The following is a 24,651-nucleotide window of genomic DNA, read 5'->3' as shown; positions in this document are numbered from 1 at the left end:
AGTGCACATTCACATTACACTAATGATAATAGTTAAGAGACAAGACTGCCTTTCGATTAATGATACTTTTGCAAAAGTGTGTTGTTTTTTTAATGACATTCAAGGCACCATTTTCCAACTGTTTAGCTATTGAAGGAGCATCTGCCCCTCATCACAGGTAATGTATGGCCTTAATGTGGACTTGAGTAATGAGAAGTTCAACCATGGCAAATTTTCTTTCTATTTTTGAGGCCTTATATTATCTTTACTGCCCCAAAGATTTATCCTATTTACCAAATTCACACAGCAGCCATTTTCCTCGGACCAGGGGCGGATCCAGACCTTTTCTGGTATGTGTCCACACAAACAGACACATGAATGAATAGCATTTATTTACCCTTTCTATCTCCACTTGCACTGAGTGGCAACATATACATCTTTTAAGCTTAAGTCTTTAAGGACTCAAAAAGAAGTTGTATGTCCAGTGTAACAATTTAAAGTACTATCAAAAGGAAAAGTGCCACAATGAAATGCAAAAAAAGATACTAGCAGCCTGTTGCAACACAGCCCAAATAGTTGATTTTACGCCCCTGACAAGGAAAATAGACAATCAGAGTTAAGGATTTTGGAGTGGCACCAGGTATGGCCAATCAGATTTCGAGGGGTGCCCATGCCACCCCTGGCCACCCCTCTGGATCCACCCCAGGTCGGACATCATGCTCAGGGTGGGAAGCTGAAATTCTGTTATAATGTGGTACTTCCATGTTCAGCCACTGAAAAGACAATCGATAGTGACTATCTGGAGGGGTATCAAACCATATTTCAAGTTAAACAACATATTTGACAATAAATAACGTTAGCATTCAGCCACTAGGTAACATTACTGTTTGAGAGTGTTGCCTGATAAAGGCGAATATTTCTTATTGGTAATGTTAGCTAATAGTGTTAGCGGTAATGTTAGCTAGGCTTTGGTTGAACGCTAACATCAGCTGTAGTGACTGAGCACAATAAGTATTTATTCATTTATTTAACCTTAACCAGCTGCTGATATTTCACACTAAAACAACATGATAACTCATTACATACCAACAGCTAAGTCGAAACTGCTTACGTTAGCATTCAACCTTCCCTACAAATATTACCGTAAGCTAGCTAAAAACATGTTATCTTTTAACACAATTAAACAGTAATGTAAGATGGAAGTGTTGAATACCTACGTTAGCTAAAGGTAGATAACAGCTAGCACTGAACTGTTGTGGTTTGTTATCCTCATAATTTACCTGAAATCTGTTTTTTATTGCCGCTTTAAAACAGCCATAATATTTTTGTTGCTGCATGAACTACTGTTTTGGATAAAAGTATTAAGTCATTTTTAAATCATTGTATTCGATCGATGCACTGACTCGCCGTACTAGTGATACCTGGTGCTGTGTTTTGGGCCGTGTTGTAGGCCTTTCTGATACTGGTATCAGTGTCCTTTTACTATAAGCAGGCAATGAACTGTCATAGTGGTTCTACTGAAGCCAAGTTCAATCACTCGCTATGCTTAAACCTGTCCTACAAAAATGTCATACAAGATGGGTAGAGCAATCAAAAGCATGCTGATACTTGAGTGTACTGAGTTGGATCTCAAAATAGTTTTAATCTGCTTTCTGTTTTTACAGGAATAGTTTTCTATTTGTTTTCTTTGCTGTAATTCTAATTCTATTCTTGTTTTTTCATGTTATCTATTACTCTACAACCCTTCAACTAAGTGACCACACACTGTATGAAGGTGAGATTGTGCTCCAAAGAAATGATCTGTCTTCACCTTTTTCTTACTCTCGTCATCTGTAATATTTCCTTTCAAAATCATGGAATCAATTAATTTAAATCTTTTTTATTTTAAAAAAGTACAAAAAATATTTAAATGCACAAATTCTACAAAGCATACACTATAAATCAGTGTGAACCTTTCTGTAACACAACTCATCTTATGGTTCAAGCGGCACATTTTCCCACCCATAATATAAGAACAATAATGCCCCCTCTGCTTCTGCTTTAGAAATTCAGGTTTTTAAAAATAATACCTCAGGTGCCTGCTTTAATCAGCAAACAATGATAAATTACTTAATTCAAATTATCATCAATATTAGCATAAATATAATACATTATCAAAGTAGCATAAATAGGATTACAAGAGATTATGTACAGCAATTATAGTAATACAATTACAGTGGTTAAAAAATACTGAGAATAGTCCCTTTAATACAATACAATGATTTGAACCTTTCTGTTCTTGAAATCTGGTTGATGACATGAAATATTATTTCTGAGTTAAAATGTTGTGAATGTGTCTCAAACTAATGGTACAATTTAAGTTATACATTTGTAATAACTCTCCATCTTACATAAGTAGATGTGAAGGAAATGCTAAACTAATACAGTCCTAATATGTTCAGTAGAGGGCGCAAGGAGACAAAGTTACACCTGGTTTCAGAGCAGCTTCTCATTGGTGGAGAGCTGCTACTGGCTGCTGGAGAATAACGTTTGAGACAGTGCTGAAGTCCTTAAAACTCTGCATGTTGTTCCTTCATCTGTATCTCATGTCGATCACAGAGCATCCTCTGCTTTGGTCCAGGCTCTGTGCTTTTCAACAGGTCAGGTGGCCCTTCTGTCTGGTGCCTGAGGTGACAGGCATGCCGTTCTGGTTCACACACCAGCACTTGCCGCGCTGCTTGCCTCGAGACGACCAGCACTGCACACACAGAACAAGCGCATTCACAAACGCGTAAGAACACATAACTTGACTTACTGCAAATCATTTCCTGCAACTCAAACTCACCTGCTTCTTCCTGAAGAAACCACGCTTGTCACAGTTGGGCATGTAGATGTCGTTTTGTGAGTTAAACAAATGGGCATTGAGACCTTTGATGAGTGTGGTTAGAAGTTTACGACACGGAGCCTGCAGAGAGAGACAGAGATCAACAGATACTTGTAAGAGAGAGCATGCTTTCGTGTCATCCATGTACAGTTTCTTATTAGATGAAGAGGGTGTTACCTCATTTGGATCCTCAGTCGGTGCTGGGTCTAAAATCAGATAAAGACAAAAACATTTAGAATGTCTTACTGATTATTGTGTGAATACATGTTTAAATATTCATTTTGATCTGAGGAAAATTCCAGATATTCTTGATTGTGGACTCATAAAACTTTCATGCTGAGGTAATAATAAAAGCAGTAAGAGATGCCTTAAAGAACCCATCTTGAAAAAGACATCACTTGTTTTACTGTGGTCACTGAGCCATTTAAACATGTTCATGCAACCTGATGTGATTTTTACACCATTGTCTCCTCATACTAATGTTATTATGTTCAGCTTCTCTGACCTGACTAAGCAGTTAGGTGTTAAAAAAAGAAACTGTGACTCTTTGTTAAACGCATGCTCACATTACAGGATGAATGATGGAACGTTTAGGTGTCGATAAAAAGTGGAGAATGTGAGGAATTAATCTGACAGAAAAACAGCATTTTGTGAGCGTTGATGTTAAATATCCATACATCAAAGCCTGAATGACTCTCCTGGCTTCATTCACATGCACAAAGTGTGATTCTTACCTGATGTGGGGATCTTCTCAGTCGGGTTGATGCTGCTGGCGTTGCTGCAGACTCCCCTGCCCTCCAGCAGGGCACGGAGGGGCCTGGGCTCATCCTCTGGAGGTGCGCAGCGTAGACCATTGGCACAGCTCAGAGTGTAGACCCCACATGGTTCTCCAGCAGCCAGGGCGGTGGTGTTTGAATCCACAGGCGGTTGACTCAGTGTGGTTGATTTACAGGTGGGACATCCTCTGGATGGCGTGGTCTGTGGTCTTGGGGTTGACAGAGCCGGCTGCAGGAGGATCAGCACCAGGATGTTTAAGTGTAGAAGCATCTCACTCTGAAAGTTGTCAGATGGCAGCAATCAAGTCTTCAACACCTGCTTTTTTGATCTCCTATGGGGACTTTTGCTCTTAGATCCACCTACTGCAGTGTGCAAGTATGTCAAAAGGTGGATGGTGTTGCCCTCAAGCCAGAACAGAGTGATAATTTGGCTGACAGACACAACTGGCAGCAGCTTTTAAAGAGCCCAAACCAGTGGGGAAAGGTATGGGAGGGTACGTGATGAAGACTATTTGTTTTCCCCGCTCATTTCCACACATCCGAGCACACCCCGTCCCCACACACACACACACACACACACACACACACACACACACAGTCACGCATGCTCATACCATTTGTTGTCTGTCATCTTGGTTGCAGGTTGGTAATGTTTTCTACACACAGTCTGACAGAAGTGATCGCTGCTCCATTGCTCTGCCTTTTTCCCCACTGAGAGGGTCATTTATTTACAGAGGTGACACTTTCATGTAACCAACCAATCGTGGCTCGGCACACACAAATCTCTCCATGTTAGGTTTAATAATCACTACTGTTCCCCATGGAAAAGAAACATTCATTTAAAGTTTCAGGTTTGTCCTACTATCAGTCATCAGGAGTCGTAGCTGCAAATTAAAAAGACCAACTCAAGGAGAGGGCAAAATCAATCCAGTGTTGTTTTTTTAAAGTACAGACAGGACACTTTTACTCCACTGTACTGTACCTGACACTTACATGTTAAGTTATTACACTTAAACTTGGCTCCACCTCAACCAAATACAACATTTGAATGCTTTAAGACAGGAAATTGCTCTATAATAAACAACATATAAATGCAGTAATAAAAAAAAGTATTATCATGCAAGTACTGTGAAAGAAGTAGATATTTACAGTAACAGGAATAAAAGTGGTTGATTAGTTTGACCTCTTTGTCCTTGTTTTTGTCATTGCTATGACTATTCTTTAAATAGCAACCACTAAACAAAAACTTCACTGAGCGTGTTTTCACAGTCTGTAACTGCAGGGCTAAAGATTCAGAGGAAACGGCCGACACGGAGAGGCTGAAGGAGTGCCACTCAAGGTTGGATGACTAAGACATTAATAGCCATGAGCAAAGAGTCCCACCCTGCAAATTCCACCATCTGTGAGTCACAAACAGATTAAATTAGAAGACAGGATCTCAAAAATCGGACAGCCTGTCCTCTAACATGATGTATTAATATCATGCTTGTGGCCCCTTTATCTTACATACAAATACAGTATAGTTATGAAGGCAGAGTATGTTAGTGTACTCCTACAGTGATACAGAAATGTAGATACCTGACTTAAATATCGATTTAGCAAAGTTAAGATCTATTTTTTGGTGAGGAACCCAACAATCCATGTATCTATTTTACTTTAATGCTTCCTACAGGTTTACTACCCCAGAGAAGAAATGTGCAAAGTGCACTTAAATGGACTATCCTTCTTAGTGTGACTATGAAGCACACTAGCTTATCTGTGACCCTTGCCTTTCCAAAAGTAAAACAAAACTTATATCTAATATGTCAAATATCACAATGAAGTATATATAATTTATATCCAATAACGTCTCCCCCTATAGGTTTAAACACCGTAGGCCTATATTATTTTAATATAGGCTACATTTAAATAAAACAAGGTGACAAGGTTTCTTTCCTTACAGGGTGATGAAGTCTTTTTTTGTAAGGTGATGATATGTGTACCCCTCATGTAAACGTGGAAAAAAAAACATGAAAATGTAAAAAGGTACCGTAACGACTGTAAAACGAAAGAAAAAACAAACTTTTCAGACACGCACACGGTCACACACACGGCAGTGCACAGGTTAAAGAGTACACGCTGTATTTATCCTGCGATCTGATTGGCTGAAAGGGCGGGACTTCCGGTAGCGCAGGTTGGACATAAAGTGTCAGACTTCACCTCCTTAAAATTGGAAGAAAACCCGAAGGACGACGCGATACAAGTTTTAAAACAGTAAGGAAACAGAAAGAGACAAATAGACGTTTGGTAATTTGTCAATAACCTGGGGTGTAGTCATGTTTACAGTACAGTTTAAACTACACAGCGCGATAATGTTGTGTCGCTGAAAGCAGCTAGCCGGCCAACCGAGTCCTGTCTGTAGTTTGGTAAATTTCATGTTGCGTTTAGAGTAGGCTCGTAAATAGGTAAATCAGAGAAACTAAACGCGGAACAAACTAGAATATGAAGTGTAGCGTACCTGTTGGTTTGGTTTGTCAAAACGTAAGAACATTTTGATCCTTTACTCTTTATTCTGTTGTTGTTGAGCTGAAAAATAAGTTATCACTTTAGGAAAAAATTGCTAATAACTTCCTGTCACTGTTGATGACTAAAGAGGAACAGAAAACATCAGGGTTTTTCCAATGAAACTCTTTAACTCCTACGCTAGTCTGTCTAATCCTACAGGCGGGTGTAAAATACAGTAGTCAAACAGTAAAGTACATTTGTATAAAGTTATGAATGGCCTACTAACACCTGGATTAAGTTTAAGAAAAGGTGCGTTCACCTGATTCACCCTGGCTGGGATTACATAACCTTAAAATCACATTAGATCATATGTGGTGCACCAGAGTTGAACTAATACGAATAATCGATGAATGCAGTATAAAAAAATAACGTGAAACTATCTTAATAAAAGATTAATTGTCAAAATCATTCATTAAGCAAACATTCTTTAGCTCCTGTGTTCAATGTTTCAAATTAGCTGTTTGAGCAAAACAAGCAACTTAATGACTCAACTTTGGTTATTATTACGTTGATCTGACATTTTACAGACTATACAATTGCTTGGCTGATATATCAGTCATAGAAATAATAATTGCTCTCAGCCCTACACCAGTGAGACATTGACTTCAAATGTTGCCATTAAGGGTTGCAGGTAGAGAAATACCAGACACACATCTGAATCTGGGTGTCTCTTACACAGAAGAGCCAACCCTTTCTTGAGTCAATCTTAGGTCAAGTTGGGTGGAGGACACCCAAGGGACACACCTGACCCTCACGGGACTAACACGAACGGGGGACTCACGTTAATGCCTGCCGGCGGTGTACAGTCACTGTCCAGGCCTTTGCTTGTCTTTGGAATGTGGGATTGAACGTAAATGGAAAAACACAAACCTACGCAGCAACTCCTTCACAGGAAGGGTTTGGCTTCAAAGCCGGGTCCGTCTTGTTGTCAGGCAACAGTGGTAAACATGTTGAGGTCAAAGATGTTTGCTGTGTTTTTAAGAAGGATCCGTGCTCTTACTGCCAAGGTCCTGTTAGGGTGTCCCTCCTCCAAACAGCTGTTATGACTATTATAACAATGGAGACATTTGTTTGAATATTTAATTGGGAAAAAACATCAGGCACAAGTTATAAACATAAGTACATATAAAAAAACAGATACCCATTTATAATGATAACATTATAAATCATTTTGATTTGTTTCCCTCTTCTAGATTGTGATGATTTTCAGACATGGAAGACATAAACCTTCATTATCGCTTTCTGAACTGGAGGAGGCGAATTCGAGAAATTCGTGAAGTGCGAGCAGTAAGATATCGGGAGCGGCTAAAAAAGATGCTGAGAGACGGCGACATACTCAGGTAACAGAGACGAACAGTGCAAACAAAAGGGTTTGAACTGGACATTTTATTTTAAAAGAGCCCTTCCTTCAAGTTCCAATTCCAATAAGTGCCGTCCACTGGCGATGACAGCACACGTCCTGATTTAACCGTCTACGGCTGGCTTCCTTTGTCATGCTTCTGACTCTTGATTTTCCTTGCTTTTGTTTGTAGATTGTTGGACTTAATCTCAGTGTCGAATTTGTTTCTTTTTCTTTGGATTTTCACTTATTTTTGAAGTTGTATCTGCAGTCATCGATCTTTTCTCTGTTTGTTCAGCCATAGTAGATTACTGTTTACTCACAATGCTTACAGAAACCGGAAGTGCAGCCACTTAGCGCCGCCTACCCTCTCTGACAGATATACTGCAAATGCAAAGGCTTTCATCAGTGGGCCATAGGCTCAATCACCATTGTGTTAACTCATTCGGTGATAGATAGTGACTTAACAGACATTTATTTACATGACAAAGTTTGAGATTGTTTCTTTTAACTGCTAAATCAGCCTTTTGCTGTCATTCATCAGAAGTGATGATTATAGTAATATTCTGTTTCTCTTCTTGCAGGTATCACGGGAACTCAGATGAAGTTGGGTGTTTTGTGGCGGCCAGGCCATTGTCAAAAAGAAATCGCTATTATGAAGTAAGAGTTCATTGCTTTTTTTTTTTTAAGTTATGACTGAAAACAACTCGTGACATCAGTCTAATGATGCAGCCTGGTTCACAATAACTATTTTTGTCATTTAATGATGAACCCAAACTAAACTCTAACTCTAACCTGAGCTGACAGACAAACAAGTTACAATTTGTGGTATTGAATCACACTTTATAATCCAACCTCAGTCACTAGAAAACCAACCTTATGTTGGTTTTCTAGTGACTGAGGTTTCAGCTCAGATACAGCTCAGAAAACAAACCAAAAATCTTAGAGTATTTGTTATGGATCTAGGACACAGCACTTTTCCTGTGTTGTTGAGAGCAGACTTGGCAGACTGTGTCTGACTTCTCGCCTTCATGTAGTTGGGTCGTAATGAAAAATAAATCATGACACTTCCTGGGACCAGTACTAAGATGTTTCAGCTTGGAAAAACATTTGTTAAATACTTGGCAGCTCTTTTTACATTGTGTGACTGCACTGAGCGAACAGAAACCGCTGCAGCTGATGCTGATCCTCTAAGTCAGATATGCCGAAATCATCTAACACAAAAGTCAGAAGCAGCGTCCGTAATTAAGTGTTGCTATTAAAACAGATTCATGTCTGCATGCTGCTTTGATATTGCCCCAGAATTACACACCGTTCAATTAACTGACAAAGGTCATTAGGGTTAAGAGAATATATATGATGTGTTGTGATCATGAAACTCTTTTGTAAAGCATTTGTGATTACGAAATGGACAAAAATATCTTTAAATCTGAAGAGAAACCGAGTAGGAAGAGTTTTATTCTAGAAACTCACTTCATGCAGTCACAAGGACCACAAACATGTCCTCTAGCCTTTCTGCAGGAAATCTGCACTATTAACACTGAACACTGAACACTGTAAACAAACAGTGTTTTAAGTTACTGTTGCTAAGCTGTCCAGCCTTCCATTGTAGCATGGATCACACGTGTGGCTGCAGGGCATCAGGTGCAGAGGCGCCCTAGTGGGTACCTTATTAGGTTTTCCACTGTAAAGTCCATTTGCCCCCCTGCCTCCACTAGAGCACAACTTTGATATTGATAAGGAAGGCAGATTTTAAAACCGCAACCCTTCATTTTTTAAAAACAGTGAGTCTCTGATTTCAGAGTAAGACCAAAGCAGACTTTACATATCTGAGCTCCCTGCTATCACAGCTGTAGCTGGCTGTAGCCGTGCTTGTTTGAAAACGTTGGACATTGTAGCTGACCTTTAATTCGGAAGCCCTACAAAAATATACGCTAGCACGACTTCTCACTTGTTTTTTTTACCTCATGAAACATCTTCCTAATGAGCTTATTGTCTCAAACATTAGTCTACTTCAGAACATCACGATGTCCATTTGGAAATCATGTTAGAGTTAAATGGACGTTAAAGCAGGGTATGCGACAACGGTGACCGGGATAAGAGTGTAACAAAAGCATCCACCCTCTCATGCAAATATGGTCACGAACACGGTGATGAGATTTCAAAGCAGTAGTCCACATGTACAGCCTGATACAAGTAAGAAGCCTCGACTAGCACCCAGTAAAACTGACTGACTACACACAGTAACATTAATGAGAAAATGGATGTACTGGCTGGATCTGAATCAGGGGCTTATCCTCTCTCAGCCTGACAAATCGGTTTCACAGAGCCAAATCAGTCACAGCCCAGAACAGATCATGTGTTGGTTTGTTTTTTCTCTGTTCCTGTTAATCTAGACACTGTAGAGCACAAACAACCCAAGACTGTGAGTGTTATTCAGAATAAACCGTGTTCAAACCTGCCTGAAACACACATCCTGCCCGGGTCTGACGTGTAGTGAAACGGTAACCAACCCTCTGAACCTTGACGCTTGCGTGTGCTTCATTGTTGTGACTCACTTTGTGGGAGACACGTAGGAGGAGGGAGGAAGCCGTTTGCGTAAATGGACACAAAAGCTCTGAAATGATAGGAAAGGGGATACTGAATGTAGATTTTAGGGTTCATCTGCATGTTTTACTCTATCGCAGAAAAAGGGAACTATTACTTCTCACTCTCAGGAGACCAGAGTTGAGGTCATGGGAAAGGACTTAAAAGTTTCCTCTCCTTCTTGTCCTGGATTTGGCAGCAGTGCTCCGATTTCAGTAGGTCCATGTAGGGCTCCCCAGGGATGATGTCATATGGTCAGAATTCAGTTATGATAACAATGGTGAAGGCACGCTCTTTACTCAAGGGTTTCACTTCCAACCAACATGCAGTGCACTACAAAGACACTCTGTACAGTTTCAGGTCGGTGTTGAGATTTCCTGCAGTAGAAAGAGAAGCAGTGTCCACCTTTTTCAAGCGAAATGTAACAGCATGTAATAATCTAGGGTGGAGGTGGAGGGAGTGGATAAACCAGCAGCACTCAAGTGGGCAGTTTGAACCCTTTTATGTCACCTCGTAGGATTTTACTACCATAAAATCTGTCAAACACTTTGACCAAAATATATCAACAGCTCTTTGATGGTTTGCCATTGACTGGTGATTCATTGACCTCTGAAGCAAGTATCAAACGATATATGGATCCCCTGGAAAAAGCCACTGTCAGTCAAAGCTGGTGTTCTCTGTAATCAATAGTAGCCATTATATTTTAAATTGTTGCCATAGCTGTGGAGAAAGTCGTACAGACAGCTCGTGGTTTCGCACATTCTACAGTCCTACAACACCCAGCGTGCATTGCGCCCCTCCCTCTGAAAGGAGCGGCCCAGCGAAATATCGATACGGCAATATATCGTCATCTTGACCCGTGCAATACAACTATCGTTCGGCTGGTGCCAAATATCGATGTTATAATTGACAAATATACGGCGCTCTGAACAGATTTCCCCGCTTCACTACTTCATGACTCCTCGCGGTGGCGTTTATGACATGAATTGGCCGAAGAAAAAAAATCCGATATCGTGATGCATCATTCTATTATTGTCTTGCAATATATAAATTATTGCAGACTTGCTGTATCATAATATTATCGTATCGTGAGGAATCTGCGATTCCCACCCCTAATCAGCCTCCTTACACACTAAACAACAAACATTATACCTGCTAATCATCGGCATGGTAGCCTTGTCATATGAGCATTTTCCAATGCTAGCATTAGCCTTTAGCGAGCTTCACAGAGCAGCTAGCATGGCTGCAACTCTTTTTCATTGAATTATGATGCAGTGTTAGCTTGATGAGCATCTCTCTGGCTTTAATCACCTTTGTCTGACAACAAAAGAAAAGAAAAGCCATATGTCTGTGTCTTTCATCCTCACTGCACCGCTCTCATACTCCTCCACTTCCTCTGTCTCAAGTTTTTTCAGCTTATGCTGTCTCGCAGTATAAAAGCCTCCCACACATGAAATGAGTAGTTCATGACTGGTTGCTATAAATGTCATGACAGCACTTTTTAATGTTCTGGGTTGACATCCAAAGATGTTTCAGAGGAAGAATACCATCTTGTATTATTTAGAGGAAACAGAAATATCTAAAGCTACCGGCTTTATTTATGATACTCACATCCCTGAGAATCAGGTTGTTTCGAGGATGTGATGACACCGTTTCAATTAAAAATATGTATTCGGTGAAATATCTGAAAATTCTGTTTTTGCAGCCTTTTGATAGTAAAAAAAATATACCACAGTGATACTCTTGTCTCTTGTTGTGGGTGATATTCATGTTTGGGTGTTTGCAGGTGACCATCATCGACACAGGAGTGAGGGGAATGATTGCTGTTGGTTTGGTGCCGCAGTTCTACAAGCTGGACCACCAGCCGGGCTGGCTCCCACAGTCTGTGGCTTTCCATGCCGATGATGGCAAGTATGTAATGATTTTTCTTTACATATACTGCAGACTAAACACGACATGTAGCTGTGTGAACGTTTGGACCGGTTCTGCTCGTTGTCTTGACTCCTCCTGTCCATACTGGTCTCTCAATGAGCTCTCATCATCGTTAGTGAAGAGATACCCTTAGATAAGAAACCTGCATGTTTCACAGAAACTGTTACTACTTTAAGAAAGAGATGCGTTAGTCATTGTGAGAGTAAAATATTTGGTCTGACATTTCAGGTTAGAGAAGCTTCCCCTTAAGTTGGACTGGCCATTAAGAATAGCTGTTGTGAGGTTTTGTCATGTAATGTCTCCGCTCTGTTTCCTGTTTTTATATTGCTCTAATACTCTACCCAAACATTGTAACTCATACACTTAAAAAAAGCCAGTCTGACAGCACACAAGAACCACCAGTGCTTCATGACAAAAACATGAGCTTATTTAAGGCGTCATTAGAGCTGTGACAGGAGAGAGGATAGGAGATGATGGGAGAGAAAAAGGAAACAACACAGCAACAATCGTTATTTTAGAAAAGTTCAGTTCAACATAAACTGTAACTTTCAGTGCATACACCAGCAGGTATAAATAATTATGGTATAATATTCCTTCATTTTCTATTACTGTACTTTCAGACACATTAAAAGGAAAGAAATGCAAATGAGCCTCTGATTATGTGCAATTTTTACTTTCACTTTCTTTTTAAGAGAAGCCTTTTTCTTGTGATGTTTCTCTGGGAACGTGCGAAACCTAAAAAATAATGAGCCTTAATGATGAACCAGTAAACCTCTCCTACTCGTCTTCCCTCAGGCTGTATAATGGAAACACTGTAGGACAGCAGTTTGGTCCAAAATGCTGCAGAGGCGACAGAATTGGATGTGGAATATCTCTGGACTCTGAAGACGGACAGTTAACAGTGTTTTTCACCAAGAATGGCAAAGAAGTAAGTTCTCCATACATCACTTAACCTGAGACTGAGAATGTGTTCAGTGTGATTTAGCAAGTACATTTATCCACAGCCAACTTTTCCCTAAACACCTCTGTATGTGTGCCAGGTGGGCAGTGTGGAAGTCCCAGGCCCTCCTGACAGTCTGTACCCCGCTGTGGGGATGCACTCCCTCGGGGAAGAGGTGCTGCTGGACCTGAACGCTGAATGGGGGATGGACGAGGACGATGGACAGATGATAGTGGATAGTCATGAAGAGGACTGGAGCCGTCTCCATGACGTCAAGGTGACTGGCACGGTAAGAAAATTATATATTTGACATATATTTACTGTGAGCAGGTGTGTCAGTCGGCCCCATTGAAGGTAAATATAAAACAGTTTTCCTCATCAAGGATCTTGCAGTGTAATAAATGGGTGGGAGAATTTGTGTACACCAGATTATTGGTCTGGAAAAATCACCTGTAGACATTAGCCATTAAACTCAGTCATATTGGGGGCGCTGGTTTAGCTCTGTTGGTAGAGCAGGCGCCCCACGTACAGAGGCCACAGTCTTTGACGCACTCATCGCAGACTCGACTCCCTGTCTGCCGGTCACTTGGTGCATGTCATCCCCCACTCTCTACTCCCCACATTTCCTGTCTCTCTTGAGCTGCACAATAAAGGCAAAACAAGCTAAAAAAAAACAACGTAATACTGAGCATTTAAAAGTATTAGAAATTTGTTTCAATCAAGTTACCCACATAAAGTACATAAACTGTTCCAGATTTCAACAAGGAAGATGAATGAACATGTACAGTATATATGATAGCAAATATGATATCTCAGATTCTCCTGCATTGATTTTGTTATTTTTTAAACCATCAATAGTGTCAATATTCAGACAACGTTATAGGAGTACCATGCTAACTTAGTTTAGTGTCAAATCCATATTGGAGATCAATAAGTCAAAGGTCAAAGTGTTAGAGTCCTAAACCAAGTCTCTGATAGAAAACATTTCAGAAATCCTCAAGTAAATATTTGCTTTAGCTAATTATCTAATAAGAAGAGACAAACAGTGCTCCCTGACCTCTCGTCTCTCACCGTGTTTGGGTCTCCACCCTCCCTGTGATGGCGGGGCTGCAGTGTTTGTGTCTGACTCAGGCGTTCATACACACAAAACCCTGAACTGAAGAGGATGGGCGGAGATCGCAGCTGACTATCCCTCAGGCAGGAGCGTAACCTGTGTGCCACCCGCACATCTAATTATCCTTTATTCCAACAAATATAGCCCTGTCCTGTGTGAACGCCGGGCCCACAAACCACCGTGTGATCTTCCTGAGACTCATCATCATCATCATGTCTTAACACTACATGAAAGTGGTCAGCACAAACACATGTTGCAAAGTTATAGCGGTGCTTCTCTGTGGGAGTTTAATGCTCACGATGGGTAGGAAAATGTTTGTTGTTTTGGATAACAATGTTTGTGACATCCACTCATGTTGTCTATTTGACCTGTTTTAGCCTCATTAGCAGGTTAAACTCATCGAAAATATATAATTGATAGTTGCATACTGAGTTTGGCTGACTCTTGTGATTGCGTGTTAGGTTTAAAATGTTGCCATGCGGTTTTGTTAAACACTCATTTATTATGACAGACAAAAATCCAAAATTGCCTACAAATAAACGGACACTGGCACAGCTGTTTAGAGATTAGTGAGTGATTTACGATCAACTTTCATCGCAAATGAGGTCAGCTGCAGTTACAGCGCGGGAGCGGCTGTTTACCTCGTGTGCTTGAGATTACATACCGACAAACGAGGAAGAGAAGGAGAAGAGGTGTGTTTTGTCGAGAAAAGCTCTCCAGATATGAATCAGTCTTAAAGAGCTGAAGGATGAGAATGGTTGAAATAGATTAAAGCGAGTAAAACAACATCCTGTTATTGATGCGGAAGGGACAAGGGTTAGTTTCACACTTTATCTCATGCAACCTGCTGTTGCTCAATAAAAGAGTACATTGGACACTGGGCGACACACTCATGTACAGTAGTATACCTCTTTGATTCCACTGATGAAGTTATCTTCAGACACTTTTTTTGTTGCCCCGTGTGCTCATTCACTCTGCTGACAGTCAGCAATGACTCTCTCAGTATCCAGCTTTGGTTGTGTTGATTCCCTGTGCTGCACGTTGTAAACACTTTTGTGTTCTCTCTGCTGCTGTCGCTTCGCTTTTAGTACCCAATTAGTTCTGTACAGGGCTGACAAATTCAAATCCTGCCCTATTTTTCACAGAGAGAAAGAATTGCATGACGTTGCAACCTAATTTTTCATCTCATTATCGAACATCCCTTACAGCACACTGTGTGAATAAATCATGCCCTCTCATCTTATTTAACTCCGGTCTCTACCGTACTTACCTGAGACGGGAGCAGAGAAAAACAGAGCGGAGTTTGGAGAGTTTTTGAGTCATTTTTAGAATTTTTAAATAAACTTTTCCATCACTTTTGTGTTCAAGCCTGAACATAGAGTCGGTCTAACAACCTGCTCGACAACATCAAGGTATTGTTATTCATTCAAGTAATACAAGACACCACTGATTATGATGTTTAGATAATAAAGCATGATTTTAAATGAATTTGCATGGTATAGCATAGGACAATCAAAACACTGTGCTGTTTAATAAAACTAAACAGTGACAGTATTGCATTGTGCTTATTCAGGTCAGTGGAACAGGGCTGTACTTCTGCTCTCTATTCAGGACAGATATGAGGTGTAAGGGGAGCTTATCTCACTCTTCGTACAGCAGCAACTGCAGCCATAAGAGACATTTACAAGATAGTGTTACACGCTAAAGAAATATTGAACAATAATTTAATTAGACTAGGGTCATAAAGATAAGATAAACTTTATTGATCCCCCACTGGAGGACATTTACTTGTTGCAGCAGCTCAAGAGTGAGAGTAAAGGAGACTCCATAAAGTCAGCCTCCTGACGTAGGTGCTAGATAGGTCATTACTAAGTCAGCAAACATTTGCCTGGTACATGACCTGGTATGGTAAAACCACAGTGTGTATGAAATTGATCATCTTTAAGACTATTGCCCCAAGGTAGCACACCACAGTGATATATTATCACCTTACAAAGTTGTGGCAAATGTGAAGACAAGGGCAACATCTGTTGGTAATAATCCCCGGGCAGAAATTTGGGCGTTACAGCTGCTCTGACACAGAGAGAGGCATGGAGAAATATATGGCATAAAATAGAAGAAAGAACAATGTCAAATATGTGCGTCATATATATATATATAATAACATAAGCAATAAAGATTAAATATGGATCTACGGTGGTTTAAATATGAATGCCATAATTATATATAATTGTCAGAATAAAGTTAAATACAAAATAAGAGTTATGGCAGTATTTATGCCAACGTATTGCAGTGAAGTATCTGTCCTGCTCGCCAGCTAGTTGCTTCATTTGTCTGGGCAGGTAACTTACAGTAGATTTATTGGCTTTTTTCTCTGCTGAAAATAGCTGCCTGCTGGGCAAGAAAAAAAGATTTATTTGCATGGACTTTGCGCACTGAAACAGAGAATATACAAGGAACGATCATTTGATCCATTGTTATTAAGTGCTGCGTCTTGAACGTAGCTGAAATAGGTGTTTAATCACTAAGGCAGCCTGTAGAAGCTAAATAAAGGGATTCAGTTTCAATGTTCAATACACCTCTCTGCGTTGTTTTCACAGCTGCTGGAGTACGTGGGTAAAGGGAAGAGCATCAGGGACGTGGGCTTGGCTCAGGCCCGTCGACCTCTCAACACCCGCTTCCACTACTACGAGCTGGAGATCACAGACGCAGGAGAGAAGTGTTACATCGCCCTGGGGCTGGCACGCAGGGTAAGAGGGTAGTCATCACCATAATGATCCCGGGCCATTATCATTGACACAAAGTGTAACTCTTAGTGAACACACTGTGTGGTTATTTGTCAGTAAAGAACCCCCCCCCCCCAATTACCCTCCTCACACCTCGTCATGGCTCGCCGTCATACGCACCGCTGATCACTGTTTCCAGTCTGAGTGATTGATGACCGACAGAGGAAAAGCTAACAACAAAATAAATATTGTCTCACTGTACCCCCACATCTGCTTTCCCATAGAGAGCAGCTTTTTCCATTTACATGCAAATCTACCACGTTAACTGGAGTAATGCAGTAAAGAACATGTTAAAGTATGATGTGATAAGATGAGTCTTATTTGTCTCATTTTCTTTCTGTCTGCTTCATTTAACTTCCTCTTTCCATAGAGCCAGGCAGCGAACGCAAGGGCAAATAAATAGGAAAGAATTAAAAGTATGCAGGACTTCCTCAGGCTAAACAATTTAGAGTTAATATCCTAATTAATTTGGCTCGATTAGGTGCTTTTAATCTGAAATGATGACAGCAAGTGATGATCAGTATTTTGGAAATAAGGGCGTGAGTGACGACTTGTTGAATGTTTACACATCACAGATACAATCGGCTGCCATTGGCCTTATTGGGAGCTAATTGATTGCTGATCACTCTGCTGTTTTTCCAGCTGTGTTGGCGCTCACAGCCTGGGAGGTGATGGATCATCCTGTACTGGTCCTTGACATTAAAACTCCCCCCCCCCTTTACTCCTCTGCCGTTAGTTCCTGCGTGCGGGCACTCTGCGCCCTGGGGTCAGACTGTTAGGAGAATACATGTCTGTCATTTTGCTGATCGTTTTCCAGGAATTGTTTTTCCCAACGTGTCTGCGGTTTGAGTGCAGCATTATAAATCTATCAAACGGTCATTCCTGAGGTTTTCTTCCTTCCCCGTCATCTCCTGCAAGACGCTTCAGCCTGCTGTTGCAAAGCTTTACAGAAATTCAAACAAAGATTTCTCTCTCTGTCTCGGGTAACACATGCTGAGCAGTTACTGGTTGCTCAATGGTTGTTTATTTTGGATAAATGAGCAATTGTTTATGGTGAATTCCTTTTCTCTTTTGTTGCTGCAGGGAAAAGTCATTTTGTTTTCTACGCACTAGTCATTACAGAAACCTTATCTCCGTCAGTCTGTGGTTTTCCTCGCTCTCATGGTCTGATTTTTTTAATGCTTTCTCTTTTCACAGCCTAGTTGTCCTGCTCCCAACATGACAACAGTGAACTTAAAACTTCCCTGAAACAATAACAAATGCAATTAAAGGATACCTTCCTGTTTAGACACCTGAGGGTTGAGGTGATTCAGCTTAGCGTACAGCTTGTTGTAAGATGGTCTTGGCCAGCTGTTTTTTAAACATAAAAACTGTGTTAGAAAAATTAAAGGGCCAGTTCCTGATTTTTAACCTCAGTCCTATCATGCTATTAAGGGGAGCTAATGCCGTTATGGAAGGAAAAAAAAGCAATTTGGCTCTGAGCTTTTGGAGGACGCTATCCGCTTCTCCAATGGGCCCTGGAAAACCTCCACCAGACTACGTAAAACACGTCATCTGGCAGAGGCCAGGAACTCGCTAAACTACACTTCCTCAATCTAGGACGCCCGCCTCCGATGTCATGTCTTGTTCAAAATCGTCAGGTTTGAAATGCAGATTGCAGACCTGAAGATGTTTTAGACGATCCACCGGTATATTCTCGTCGTATTTCGGATTCTGTACCGCTCTGAGCCATCGCCCTCAACGATCAATGTCCTGAAAACGGTAGTATTTCACTCCAGCATCTCTCGCTGGGTCGCTCCTTTCAGAGGGAGGGGCGCAATGCACGCTGGGTGTTGTAGGATTGAGAATGGGCCAAACCACGAGCTGTTTGAACAACTTTCTCCACAGCTATGGCGCCAATGTCAAATATTATTGCTTCTATCGAAAACAGAGAACACCAGCTTTGACTGACAGCGGCTTTTTCCAGGGGAGAACGGCTCCTTTAAGGGAGCTTACAGCTTGATAGAAAATGTGTGTATATACATTTAAAAAAGCCAATAAATTAGTTACATGCTTAAATCTAATTACACTTCATGTACTTATCCTCTCAATTCATTGTTGATTAAGTGATAAGACATTATAATAGATAATAAGACATTTATAATGTCAGTATTTTATTTCCTGCAGCTTTTCAGTTTTTATGATGTGCAAACCCAAATTCAATAAATGGAAATCTTTTCAAAAAACATGCGGTTATATGTTATACTCATAGTTACGTATACTTATGTCACAATATCCTGCTAAATCTAATCTATTAGTTTTTTTTATGAATGGAAAATCACACAACCTTATATAACAGGCTGTTTATGTTCCTTCTTCACCTGTTTGAGATCCTTCAGATGCTTGGATTTACATCTCTGATGCCAAAGGCTACAAACAGTGTTTGTAATACTGAGCATGGAGCAGATCTTTGCACGAAACCTGAGTCAGTTTTCTGTGGTCAAAACAGAGTTTCAGAGTGACTTCACGCAAACTCACTGTAAAATAAAAAGGAATAGATGAAGACAGTTTTCAGACAAGTTGATGTGCTAATGAGGTCACTGTCTCTTTTGTGTCACAGGACTACCCCAAGTACAGACATCCCGGTTGGAGCAGAGGGTCCATAGCTTATCACGCAGGTGAGGATCACATGATCATCTGTCAAAGAACATGTGTTATCAGGTGAAATCCATACCTCTGCCATTATAAGCAGAGCCAGTGAGTTTGTGCTGTACACATTTATAATGTCATGAGATTAGTCCACATTGTTCTCCATGTTTCTTGCAATGATAGAACATATAATTGTGTATTGTTTAAAATAAGTACCAATAAAGTTGCAAGTATTGCTCTTGCACCTTTAATATTTAATATGCCGGTTGCTCTGGTTTCCTAAATCCAAATCCTGTAAATCAGGTGAATTGGAAACTTTAAGTTGCCTGTAGTTGGGGGAGGGGATTGTCATGTATGTGTCACACAGCACTGATCAGCCTCCCTGTTTTTCTGTGTAGACGATGGAAAGTTGTTCCAGGGCAGCGGGGTCGGGGACCCGTTTGGACCACGCTGCTTTGAAGGCGACATTATGGGCTGTGGGATCATGTTTCCACGGGACTACAGCCTCGATGCTGGAGGTGAACGTCTTTTAAAATGCAAACTGCACTGTGCATCATCATGTACAATCATCCTCTTTCTTTCTCTTGTGTCTGGGTTATCGCTCTAGATGACGTGGATGACTGGGATTTTGAGGTGTGTCCCAAGCCCAGCGAGGTGCAGAATGACCTGTATGCAAGCAATGATGATGAGGAGGATGAGGGAGAAGATATGGAGGGGAGGAAAGTCACGGTGAGATGCTGTCAAAAACGTCGGACTATAAAACCAGCCACTCTTTAACCTTCAGCTTAAATATTCTCCTCCTCTTCTTTCTGTGTGCTCTTGTGTGTGAGCAGGTTTTCTTCACCAGAAATGGGAAGGTCGTGGGCCGTAGGGAAGTGTCCTTACCTGACGGAGGCTTGTACCCCACCATCGGCATGATGAGCACGGGGGAGAAGGTGAGGGTGGACCTGCGCCCCCTCAGTGGCTGACAAGAGAAGAGGTAATGAAAACCAGGGGGTGAAATCAGAGCGAGGACTTATGATTGGGCTCTGGCCCATTTTGGAAGCTGGGCAATAAGTCATACCTCCGAATCATCAGGCTGCAAGATACTACTTGAAAATTCACTCCAGTGACGAGGGTGAAAGTGGCTCCTTCATGTTGTAATAATGATCAGACATTACGGCCAACATTTTTAACATGATTGATCAAAATAATGTATTAAATCCTGCATGTGTGCCTCTAAAGGAGTGCTTTATAATGACATGGTTTTACAGAAAACTTTTTTAAAGGGGTTTGTAAGGGTTAACACTATTTTTACAACTTCATTACATAAAATGGCAAAAAAAAAAAGGGGGTCTCACCAGGATAATGAATGTAAAAGTCTCAGTTAGAGCAGACCCCAGCTGACCAGTGGACCATCTCATCAGCAGAGATAAACAGTATGTCAGCAGATACACAGCTGTAGCGCTGCGACTGAGCTCGCTCCCTGAGCTAAGCAGCGCTGACTTGAAAGATGGTGTGTTACTGACACTCAGTGGTGAGAGGGATCATGTGAAAACGACGTAAAAAAAACTACATTATTGAGTGAGGAGTGTGAAGGAAGGTCAGCAGAGGTAGCTGTGTTACTGCTGTGGTTCTGTACGAGTGTGGCTGCCTTCTCTGACATGGAGTCACATTTTGTACAAGCAGCGTACGTCAGGAATTATGGGACATTTAAGTATAATCCAAACCATCGTTATGAGTTTTGAAGTGTGTGATTCCAAATCAGGGTCTTTATATCAAAAAGCTTTTCGTCCTATTTAATCGGTTATGATTTTGACCTCTTTGTAGATGATGTGCTGTCATTAAAAACGTGCGGGTTATAAGCACTCAATCATCTTTGGGGTCAACATCTGCTCTCAAAGATGTAACAGTAAAACCAAAATCATGTCAGAGGAGGAACCCCAAACAGATTGAGACCAAAACATTTGAAGCAACAGTAAGGTGAGATACACTGCCTGGCCCAACAAAAAAAAAAGTCACACACTGCCTGTAGCTTTGATGACGGCATGCATTCGCTGTGGCATCATTTTGAAAAGCTTATGCGATGTCACATTTATTTCCATCCAGAGTTCTTGTATTGAGGATGGGAGAGTCGGGCCGCTGCGTAAAGTCCTCTCGAGCACATCCCAAAGAGTCTCAGTGGGGTTAAGTCCTGCACTCGGTGGTGGCCAATCCGTGTGTGAAAATGATGTCTCATGCTCCCTGAACCACTTTCACAATTTGAGCCCAATGAATCGAGGCATTGTCATCTTGGAATATGCTCGTGCCATCAGGGAAGAGAAAAACCATTGAATAAAAAAACCTGGTCATTAGTCAGCTGACCAAATTTTTTGGGCACATAACGTTTCTGAACCTCGACCTGACCGACTGAAGCAACCACAGATTATAACACTGCCCCCACAGGCGTGTACGGTAGGCACTAGGCATGATGGCTGTTTTACGATTTAATTTCACCAAACGTTTAAGCGATCGCCGCTTTTCTGACCCCATTTCTTCCTCGAAGATTATAGTTCACCTCTATCCTTTCAGGTTTTAATGTGTTGGACAGTTCTTAACCCAATTTAGTAGTTTCAGCATCTCCTTAGTTGTTTTGCTTGATGCAGACCAACAATTTGACACATATTCTCCACGACCACACGATATGTCGCCTGACATGTCTGTTTAAGAAATGAGAAGCTACTCACTGCATCAGTTAGGGTTAAATAACTTGTTGCCAGCTGACGCATATTAATCACTGCAGTCATTTTCCATTTGAGGCTCTTACCTATTTGCTTAGTTAAATCCAGGTGGTGACTTTTTTTTGGCCAAGCGGTGTATATCGGTTATCACATTGTTCCACTTCAAAGAAGATACAGTAGTGTGCAAGTGTGACTGCAGTCCTGTTCTTCAGGCTTTTATCTCACAGTTTGCTTTATGCACACAACAAAACAACAAAGAAAATAACTGATCTCTTTCTTAAGATTAATGACAATAATGCCAAAGCTCAGCGGGGCCTTTGTATAACAAAGAAAAGACATTTGAAGTGATTCGTTTTTCCCGTGGATTCTCAGGACATTTGGATCAAAAAGAGTCCAAATGTCTCAAAAAGGGAAAAAATCAAGCCCTGCCAGGACAGGAACAACTGAGGACTAAACATGGTATCGTAGTCATTTTTTACTAGTTCAGCATTTGAATATGTTGTTAAAGATCTGAATGTTAAAGAATGAAGCCATACTGTAACTAATATGTGTTGCTCTCAGGTGTATTTGAACGTCCTTGTCTTTTGTAGGGTTATTTTTGTGTTATTGCTGTTTCTTAAAGTCCACCGTTGATGGTCACAAAGCCGTAATGCTGTTTAAATGTTTCCTGTTTAGCCTCACAAACGGTTTCCTAATGAATCCATCTTTTTCATTTGATTGTCAAAGTAGAAGACTGTACTCTTTGGTCAGAGGTAAGTTAAATAGGAAAGAATTGATACAACACTTACTATGCCTTTGATCCAATGTTAGAGGTAAGAGCTTCATTGTCCACTTGTGACTGATCATTCATAAAGTTCTGACAGTAGGCCGCGGGGGACACCTGCAACTTTTAAACTTTGATCTGCAATACTGTATTTTATTGTTTTCCTTTTTTTAATCTGACGTTAACAGAAAGTAGTACCTGATGATGTTGTAATGAGACTTTACAACCACACAAGTGCCTGTGTGATCTGGATCCTGTACTGAAATACACCTGGGGACTATACTACGAAGCAAGTTCAACATACCAAGGGTCTCTTCTTCGATCTGGCTTCTCTTAACCTGAAGGAGATCGCGCTAAACTGTCACACAACCCTGGTTATCAACTCAAACAGAGTTTCTATGAGCTCGTTCACATTAAAGGGGCTTTGTCTGGAGCAAATGACCAGTCTAAAGACGAGCAAGTCTGCCGTCAGCTGATCCGCATATTTTACAAACTCAGAGCAAATTATGATTTTAGACAGATATGAAGAAGTTACACATAATCCAGACTGAAATCAACTCAGCTGCAGCTGCTGAATGCAGGAAGGACAAATAGCAAAGAAACGCACACTGTGTGAATGTGCAAATATAATAACTGTATTATAACACTTGTGTGTTACATTAGATTAATACGCTGCACAGATGTATTTTTATTGCATTTACGACAGATTTAGAATTATTCTCTCAGCCGTATCAAACTATGGAGCAAATAAAAATAAATATAAAACCACAAATTAGAGCAGTACGAATGCTTACTTTCATATCATTAAAGTACAAAAGTACTCCAGGCTTCATTGTTTTTATCAGTCTCTGTTGTAGATGTACATCAGTGAAGCTCGATGAATATCTTTCATGATTATCTTTCATGAATATCAGATGGTAAAGAGGAAGTGTTTGACCGCTCTCTCTCTCACGATCTGCTCACACAGCTCCTAAATCAAGAGACCTGATTGGTCAGTGGGTCGTGTGTAGTTCAGGTTGATCTCATATCTCGGACATAACCTGCTCCGGAGCAGGTTAGGTGTTCAGCATAAGTTACCATGGTGATCCACCCTGGTAAGGAGTGAACCACCTTCATAGTACTGAAAACTCAGAGTTATCCCTGAAGTTGCTTCGATAGCTGCAAATCCTGCTTCGTAGTGTACCCCCCCTGGTGGTAGGATCCAGGTGTTTGTTTTGGTCATTGGTTCCACATTCATGCTATAAAACCTCTATTTACGCCTCATCCCAAAGGTGCCACATGTCTGTAGTCTCTTCAGGACCTTAGAAACCTTAATTAGGAGGAATGTTTTTAAAATGTTTATTTGCATCCATGAAGTGTCTCCTGAGTCAGCAACAAATGTTAAAGACCGTGGTGTTCATGTGATGCTAACTGTGCTGCTAATTATGTGCAGAGGAAACACTCTGCACGCCATCACACCAGCCTGTACTGTAGACAGGATGTACTGCCACACTCTTTTTATATTGAACCTTCTTTTTGATGTAATTAGAATGAAGTTGAAAACAATCAGGACGTCTTTCAGTCTCCATCAGTCCGGCCCTTGTGTACATCCTGTTATGTTTATCTTCTTTTTGTCACTTTTCACTTAAAGCAATCAGATAAACATGCCAAAAATAATGTAAGTAAAATAAATATTTACTTTCACTGCTTCACTGTTTCTGCT

At 40.8% G+C, this 24,651-nt stretch overlaps 2 protein-coding genes across 2 annotated transcripts; one reads left to right on the top strand and one right to left on the bottom strand.

The window, feature by feature from the left end:
• Positions 1–2,159: 2,159 nt before the first annotated feature.
• Positions 2,160–6,153, bottom strand: LOC138606033 (insulin-like growth factor-binding protein 6). The gene is made up of 5 exons (XM_069678492.1): positions 6,116–6,153; positions 3,577–3,895; positions 3,020–3,048; positions 2,804–2,923; positions 2,160–2,716 (listed from the first exon to the last, which is right to left on the bottom strand). Exons 1-5 carry the CDS (start codon positions 6,146–6,148, stop codon positions 2,612–2,614), a joined length of 606 nt encoding a protein of 201 aa, XP_069534593.1. The 5' UTR covers positions 6,149–6,153; the 3' UTR covers positions 2,160–2,611.
• On the top strand, positions 5,789–24,627 carry LOC138606032 (SPRY domain-containing protein 3-like). Its single transcript, XM_069678491.1, has 11 exons — positions 5,789–5,871; positions 7,356–7,502; positions 8,086–8,161; positions 11,874–11,998; positions 12,815–12,947; positions 13,060–13,248; positions 16,674–16,823; positions 19,459–19,516; positions 19,886–20,005; positions 20,095–20,216; positions 20,321–24,627. Exons 2-11 carry the CDS (start codon positions 7,375–7,377, stop codon positions 20,453–20,455), a joined length of 1,236 nt encoding a protein of 411 aa, XP_069534592.1. The 5' UTR covers positions 5,789–5,871; positions 7,356–7,374; the 3' UTR covers positions 20,456–24,627.
• Positions 24,628–24,651: the final 24 nt, after the last annotated feature.

Source organism: Semicossyphus pulcher, unplaced genomic scaffold (assembly GCF_022749685.1).
Source record: "Semicossyphus pulcher isolate SPU_LCO1_2020_fin unplaced genomic scaffold, fSemPul1.0.p SCAF_3, whole genome shotgun sequence".
NCBI classification, from domain to species: Eukaryota; Metazoa; Chordata; class Actinopteri; order Labriformes; family Labridae; genus Semicossyphus; species Semicossyphus pulcher.
The sequence above is the reverse complement of the archived record's forward strand: the minus strand, read 5'-3'. Positions and strand labels throughout refer to the sequence as shown.

Excerpts from the sequence above, each read along its gene's own strand:
- LOC138606033 (XM_069678492.1), bottom strand. The coding sequence starts at position 6,148 with ATGTTCTTACGTTTTGACAAACCAAACCAACAG. Across the intron at positions 3,049-3,576 it reads TGAGAAGATCCCCACATCAG|ACCCAGCACCGACTGAGGAT; the intron begins GTAAGAATCACA and ends ATCTGATTTTAG. Across the intron at positions 2,717-2,803 it reads GTTTCTTCAGGAAGAAGCAG|TGCTGGTCGTCTCGAGGCAA; the intron begins GTGAGTTTGAGT and ends CTGTGTGTGCAG.
- LOC138606032 (XM_069678491.1), top strand. The coding sequence starts at position 7,375 with ATGGAAGACATAAACCTTCATTATCGCTTTCTGAACTGGAGGAGGCGA. Across the intron at positions 13,249-16,673 it reads ACGTCAAGGTGACTGGCACG|CTGCTGGAGTACGTGGGTAA; the intron begins GTAAGAAAATTA and ends TTGTTTTCACAG. Across the intron at positions 20,006-20,094 it reads CTACAGCCTCGATGCTGGAG|ATGACGTGGATGACTGGGAT; the intron begins GTGAACGTCTTT and ends TTATCGCTCTAG.